The following is an 8,182-nucleotide window of genomic DNA, read 5'->3' as shown; positions in this document are numbered from 1 at the left end:
GAACTTTCCCTTTTTTCATATTGAAGCCCAGGGTATGGTCCAGTCTTGTGGTCTTAAGTCGTACTTGTTGTTGTTAGAAAATTTGATAGATCTGATCGATAGTTTGAGTGTCTGTTTGGTCATCTTGTAAATGTACAATTTTGTGTGGATTCAATATTTTCTTGCAAGGAATGTGAAACTTCTTTTAATATATCAAAGTTCACTTCTTGACTATCGATAGCTGCATGTCAGTTATTTGACTTTGCATTTTGTATGCAGCTGTTCCTGTTGTTCTCTGTATTGGTATTCGTAAATGTTGGGCCCATCACCTAGCAAAACCTACAATAATGTCTTCTGGGCACTTGTCTTTCCCATTTGATGTTAAGGTGATGGCTATGGGGGCAATGGATGTACAAACAATGGTCAAAGCAGAGGACTTGACTGCCTAAAAGTTCCAAGGCGTCACATTCGCTGCAATGATGACATTTTCTAACATGTTGGTGGTTGAGAACTTCAGCAAGGCAGTCCAAAAATTTTGTACCCTGGTATTTCTGAACAAACTGTAGTACATACCACAATTATATTAGTGACCAACATTTTAATGACATGGGGAAAACTCTGGGAAGAACCACTGCCCCACAAGAAGCTACTGGCAAGCTTTCTCACATACCCACATTGGCCGAATCCTGACTCGAACCCATGCAGACAGAGGTGAGATGGCAGTGATCCGTAACAGAGAGCGCTTTAGACAACTCGGCCACTCGGGGCCGATGGTTACTCAGTAATAAGTTGAATAATAGATGCTTTCTGATGAAGTCACTAGCAGATGAAATTCCGCCCAATTTACCTGGACAATGGGCATCCTGGCAGATTCTCCATTATGTGACCACCAAAACTGACCATTTTAAACAAGGCACACTGAAGTGAAATCAACTAACAAATTACAATAGATACTAACAGAAAGTCTGACTTACATTCTGTTTATGTATTTTTTTAAGAAGTATCTTGAGATTCAATGAATTTATTTCAACTTTCAAGCACTATATAAACTCAACAGTAAATCTAACAGCATGCCACACATATGGCTGCTGATAGAACTATCTGTTGGTTAACTGTCTACATGTAAATCAATTCAGGAATTCAAGACCTTCTCAAAATCATAAACAAATATATAATACTGTCAACAGGATTTGTTTTCTTTATTTTTCAACTTCAAGTCATAACAGATTATACATTTTCATAGCAAGATATTTAGAGTTTTTTTTTCTCCTTTTAAATAAAATATAAACAACTTCAATGACAGAACATAATGTGCATGTTGACAACTTTTTGTATCCATCTGGAGATGTCTGGGTCAGAACATGTATACTGACAGCCTCTTGTATCCATACAGAGATGTCTGGGTCAGAACATTTATGCTGACAACCATTTGTATCCATATGGATACGTCTGGGCAAGATCATGTACATTAATAGCCTTTGTATCCCAGGGTTTGATATTAACACCTATCTGTAATCTCAGCATCAGTGATCATACAGAAGGTTCTCTAATGCCCAGCTGTCACTAATCCATTGGAGCAGTGAAAATTACCATTGGTGGCTGTCATAACAATTAAGAAGCATTCATGAGTTGTTATTTTGCTTAACAGTCAAATGATCTGTTTATTGTGTACAGTAATACCTTGTGCATTCGCGTTTCTGGATTCGCGAATTCACGGATTCGTGAAATTTTCATTGGTACCCTCTACGTACATGTTTTCTTTATTTTATTGAATTGTACCTTCATTATATGACTTCTGTGACATATGAAGTTTACCTAGTTTACCTTCCTGACAATGACAAAGAAAATGTCAGTCATTAAGTTTACAGTCCCATTCGTTACTTGGTTTTACCTTACTGTGAGTGCAAAAGAAAACGGCAGCCAATGAATTAGTATAGGGGTAATATTAGTATGCATGTACCGTACTGTAAATGCGCTAGTGTGGCAAATACCCATTAGGCGATACTGTACTCTATTTTTATGTCAACCATTTATTTCTCTTTTTAAGGGTAATGTATTAAGCTAACTTTTAAATGAAACTAAAGTGCTTTGGGAGCATGATTTGGGTCATATTTAGGGTTTAAACCCTAGAAATAAGCATTTATTAGCATTTTTAGTGACTCGTACCAAACATTCGTGATTCCTCCTGATCCGCGACTGGTTCTGGAACCTAACCTCGCGAATGTTCGAGGTATTACTGTACCTACATATGTCCTGCATTTGATGAGGTACAAGAAGTGCTCACAGTGCAAATGGTTGTTGTTGTTGTTAGGTTTAATGCCATTTTTCAGCACAAGATAGGCTATACATGGTGGCCAGTATTAATGGTGGAGGAAGAACCCGGGAATACCCTGGAAAAAACCACCGACCCACGAGAAGCTACTGGCAAGCTTTCTCACATACCAACACAGGCCGAACCCACGACTCGAACCTACGCAGACAGAGGTGAGATGGCAGTGATCTGTAACGGTGAGCGCTTTAGACCACTCGGGGCCACCCACAGTGCAAATGGATAGGAGTTAAACCACTCATCCAGTCAATTACTGTCATCATTATCAAAACAGTCATTGTGCTTGTGGAACTACTCTAGTGTACTGCCCCCAAGCACTGATTTTATTACTGATAACAGCAAAAGGTATAGTGTCTCAGGCTAGTATTGACCAATCAGAAACTGGTCATACTTGTGGACTAGACAAATAATCCAGAATTATACTAAACAATGTGTTTAAATAATTTTAATTTGTATTTGCTAACAATTACTAAGTTTTGCGGTGACCATTCAAACATATCAAATTATTTGCAAGGTGTGCAGCCACCACCAAAAGGCAATAATTAGATGATGACATGAGAGAGTGCAATGACAAATATGATCAAGAGAAAAGGCTAAGTAAAAATGCTTGGAAAAAGAACACAAATGGCTTAAGCATGACATGGGGGAGGCTCTGATATTGTGCACTTTTCAGTATGGAGTATTCTGAGAAAAGCCATACGAAAGTGAGTTTGGTACTCATTTGTGAGTCTTAATAGGGAAACAAAGTTATTGCTCCGAGTTTATGTCAATGAATAATAAATGTTGAATTAGAAACTGATCTGTCTTCTGTTTGATTTTAATAGGCTCTAAAATTTAGTATCAGTAAAAGTATTATCTTTGTGATCCCACATGTTAGTGAAAATGATATAATATTTTGAGCTCTGGTATCCATATGACAGCCTTTAGTATCCATATGACAGTTTTTGTGTGTGTTCATATGACAGCCTTTAGTATCCATATGACAGCCTTTAGTGTCCATATGAAGATGCCTGGCAAAGATCATAAGACAGGAGAAACAAAAAGAATAAGAGATTTTTTGTTTTTGTAAATTTAATGAATACTGCACAGCCAGAACTGATGTGATCATTACCTTATGACATCAACAACATGACACCACTTTTAATCTCACCGTATCATAGTGCTAATAATTCTGGTAGAAATCATACCTAGAATGATGTGGTTGTGTTTTCTATTCTTAAATAACAAAAACAAAAAATACTTGTACAATTTAATAACTGTAATAATAGCCCTGTGAAAGACTCCGATAAAGTCAATGAAAAGTATCAACGAAAACTTTAGCTTATTTATAACCATTTACATCCTGCCATTAATTGACGGCACAGTCTTTCTATTGCGGAAAAACAATGTGATCTCAGGAATCTGTCATACGCTCATCAAGATGCCCTTCTCTTTGTTTCTTTCATAGTGGAATACATGATCTTCAACCAAAAGCAAATTAGCAAATTTAACGCAGTTTTTAAATATTCATTCAGCTATTATTTTATGAACAATAAGTGACAACGACATGTAATTTTTATTATTTTATGAATAATTAGTGACAGCAACAATGTAATTTTTATTATTTTATGAATAATTAGTGACAGCAACAATGTAATTTTTATTATATATGAATAATTAGTGACAGCAACAATGTAATTTTTATTATTTATGAATAATTAGTGACAGCAACAATGTAATTTTTATTATTTATGAATAATTAGTGACAGCAACAGTGCAATTTTAATCATTTTATGAATTATTAGTGACAGCAACAACGTAATTTTTATTACTTTATGAACAATCAATGACAGTGACTGAGTACTCCCATACTTTTCAATGTAATTACCCTTACATCAGGCTCGATATCCAACCAAGAACAGTGCAAGAATATGAACACCATCCAATAAATTTTTACACAATTTGCAATTGCCTAGACCCTTGATATTTAAAAAAATTAAATATTCCATCATTCACAAACACTGAGTAAGAAAAGAATTATTTCGTCCAGTTTCATCATGCAGGCGTGGTAGTTGGTTAACACCGGTTATAAACAACAAGAGAGCTGTACATGAAACATTCGTTACTGCAGAGTATGTAATAGTAATGACCACTGTGATTAGATTTGGTTGGGTGGAGTAAGGAATGGATTTGAGTGACACAGATATCAGTTAATTCCAACTTCATTTAATTTAAAGCATCATACTCCTGTTCATGATCTCCAAGAAGGACTACATGGTCTCCTCCTCTGTCGTTATCTGAATAAAAAAACAACAACACATAAATCTATAAATTGGTAATATATATTGATATGCATTTTTAATTTAATTATTTGTTAGTTTTGAAGAAGACAATTATATTTCATTACATGTTACTGTAATGTAACATTATATGCTGGACTTGACCTTGTCCAAAATTGAGTTCATTCTGCTTGACCTGATTGACTTTGTAAAAACTTTTTATTTTTTTATTTTATGTAAACAACTAATACATAGCTAAATAATTTTCTAAGTTCATGGGCTTAATATCAGGATCTTTATTAACAGAACAAGTAAATATGTTTATTTTGGTCAGGGTTTTGGACTTTCGTAAGTGAATTTTACAGGTTATGGTTTTGATTTTGTAAACATCAGGAACATTCTAGACCGTTATTTTCCATTTGGTAATGTTTTTTTAAAGAAAATGCTAATTGTGACCTGCCGTCAAGTAGAGAACTATATGATTCTGTGACTGTGAGGACTTGGTCATTCATGCTTTAACATCTAGCACTTTTAAGTTTTATTATATGTTGTGACCAAGAGTTTTGGGCTGGAATCTTTTTTGTTCAAATTATTGATTTTAAGTGATTTTCCCTGGAAATACAAAAGTACTCCAATAATTTTTTTTTTTTAGCTAGAGACATTCAATGGAATTATATTTCTGTGATTCAACAACTGACTGCTGACACATCAACACTTCAATAGCTACAACAGACATGTCATTGACTTCAGTTTTGGGATATTTTCTGGACATTTACTAAATTTTATTTAGGACTTTAAATTACTAAGACTTGTGTCTGTAATTCTTGGATTATTTTGGGAGTTAATTCACAATACCGTAAGTTCTTTTTTCTCATTTTCACTTTGTATTCTAGGGAAATAAATTATTTATGAAATTTTACAAAGCTTGCTGTCTTTCACTCTTTTCTGTTACTTATTTTAAGAGCACAGACTCGTAATATATATATATTAATTTGGATTGTTATCGTAGCTTTAACAATTTTTCAGTCACTGTTTGATATGACTGAAATTTTTTTAAAGCTACAATAAAAATCCAAATCACACACACACATAAAATTATTTTTTAATCCATAAACTCTTTAAAAATTAACTGAGCAAGAATGTAAGTCGTAATATAATGGATAGATGTACAGATGGATGCAGGTGACACTGCACACCCTCTTCAATGAATGTGTCGGGGCATCAAAAAAAGCTCATGGCTAACAATGAAGCATATGTCAGACACTTCTGTACAAGTTCTTACCATTATTTACAGTATCCTTGTTTAAAGCCAACAATGTTCGAAGACCTTCCACTTCATCCTTCAGTTTTTTGTATTCCTGAAACATAAGATTTAACTGAAATACAGCCCTTTTCGGTATAGAGTTATAGTCTAAACTTTTGAATCTGGCATAGCCAATGATTATCAAAATATTAGTTTAATCCCCCCATTAGATGGATAAATTTCAACAGAATATAATAATTAGTTAATTAATTAACTGTACATTTAACTGCAGAATATTACAGCAATATTTTGATAAACAGAAGTAACATAAATCAGACTAACGTGTTCAAAATTTCTCCAAAATTTTCTTATATTCAAATCTATAAACTATACATAAAATAATGGTAGCACAGTTTCAAACACGTGTCAGATCTTAACAAGTAATGACTCTCAAGAAAGATTTCAACAACCATGCTGTAACGTCTTCTCTTTACAACTTTCATGGGCCTAGTAATGTTAATGTACCATATTTGCTGGCCTATAAGATGGTACTTTTTTTACCAGAAAATCTTAGCTTCGTCTTATACTCTGAATCGACTTGTACATGGATAATGTCATCCAAATCGCTTTATCATATTTCTTGTATGGAAAATAATTCTCCAAGAGTACGAAAAATAATGTGCAAAAAATATTTCATTTTGTTAAGAGATCATGTACAAATATAGGATCCCACAGTAAGTATTTTAAACAATTACATGATCGTCAGTATTAAAAATTAACACAGATCAGATGTAATTGTGCCAAAGCAGCATGCATTTGGAATGTACATTGTGTGTAATATGTTTTTTAATTTAATTACATGTATGTGCATTAGAATTGACAAGTCATAAGATGAATAACCATGACAAAGACATATTCCATCACAATTTTCTTCTTGCACCTACTGATCAAAATAATCAGTATGCCCCATTGAGAGAGACAGACAGACAGACAGAGATGTCTTCATGATTGTAAATCTGTATTATTCACTTACCTGATGACTGATTTTACTTGTGTACAAGTGCAATACCATATTCTGTTATCAATTAATACCACTAGTTAAGCGATTCCTTATAATTTTTGTTTCCACTTCCATTATTAAATAAATCACATGATTTTGTTGTGGTACAGTATGACCCCACTATGACATGGTAGCTGGCAACCATAGAACCTGACCGTGTTATAGGCTGAACCATGTTATAAGCAACCAGGTCAGTTAGCTGAAGAAAATGATACATACACCCCAAAAGATTGCAGGAGGGGTAGGTAATAAATGAGGGTGGTAAAATATGTGTTTCATCGGCACTGTTACTATCTTAAATCGATGCATATTAAATGATAAATACACCTGTAGTGAAAACAGAGAAGGCATATTTAATAGTTTAATTTATTTAGAAAACCATGAATTGGTACATATAAGTGTATACTGTTTATATATACATATCTAATGTATAGCATGAACAGAGTATCAACACTGTGTACTCACCCTCAAATCTCATCATATACAATGAATCCACAATACAAGTGATTCCATCGAAAACATGCACACACAGAGATTTTAAATATTCAATAACTTTGTCACAGGTCATATTGGTCTGAATTCATTGGAAAAACATAGCACAATCATGTAACAAATAATGAAGCACATTCACTTTTCAGTATGTCCCAAGTCGTAAAAGTTAGTTTGTGTTTTAAGCTGAACTTTGGTTGCATTCGTAAGCATAAACTTTTTCCCTGCAAAAAGGAAACTTTCATGGCACAGTTAACGTGTTCCAGCCACAATGGAAAATGCAAAAATCTATCAGATTCCATTATTTTTATTTAAGTTTGGTACTGACTTCCTTTGAAAAAAAGTTCTTTGTTTTTATTGAAGATTGTAGTTGGCTCTCTTTGATGAAGGGTGCATGCGTTATTGAAGTCACCGCTAAAGGCCAGCTTTGGAGAACCAAACAAATGCCCATTTCTTATTGTGGCGGCAACATCAAATAATTGTATTGCATGATTTAGACTGATTTTTTTTCTATTTGTCGAGCACGTTTCCATAACAATCAGTGCTTCAAAGGTAATCTGTTTCCTTTGAAATTTCAGCTAACTATTTTATCTGGGTACAGTTTTAAAAAGGAATTGGCCATTGTCTGGACTAGTCTAGTTACTGTTCCTCCCTGCCTATTGAATAAACAAAAAAGCAAGATGATCTCCATTATCAGAAATATCAACAAAAAAGCAGATATTTCACAACATACAGAACTCATGCTAGATGTCAAGATAAGCAGATTATGATATAATAATGCACTGTTTAGATGGTTTGTCAATATGGAAAAAGAATTAGTTTAT

The 8,182-nt window shown here is 33.9% G+C and overlaps 1 protein-coding gene across 3 annotated transcripts in view; it reads right to left on the bottom strand.

Annotated features, from left to right (window-relative positions):
- Window positions 1-1,161: 1,161 nt before the first annotated feature.
- LOC149802882 (N-acetylglucosamine-1-phosphotransferase subunit gamma-like) overlaps window positions 1,162-8,182 on the bottom strand; it is a 45,371-nt gene continuing 38,350 nt past the window's right edge. For all 3 annotated transcript variants that reach the window (XM_089952336.1, XM_089952338.1, XM_089952337.1), the window contains 2 exons: window positions 5,849-5,924; window positions 1,162-4,584 (listed from right to left, as the gene is read on the bottom strand). In XM_089952336.1, coding sequence (XP_089808462.1) covers window positions 4,514-4,584; window positions 5,849-5,924 — 147 coding nt within the window. In that variant the 3' untranslated portion in view covers window positions 1,162-4,513. The remainder of the gene's footprint in view (window positions 4,585-5,848; window positions 5,925-8,182) is intronic.

Source organism: Sinohyriopsis cumingii, chromosome 3 (genome assembly GCF_028554795.1).
Source record: "Sinohyriopsis cumingii isolate HCF-2022 chromosome 3, ASM2855479v2, whole genome shotgun sequence".
NCBI lineage: Eukaryota > Metazoa > Mollusca > Bivalvia > Unionida > Unionidae > Sinohyriopsis > Sinohyriopsis cumingii.
The sequence above is the reverse complement of the archived record's forward strand: the minus strand, read 5'-3'. Positions and strand labels throughout refer to the sequence as shown.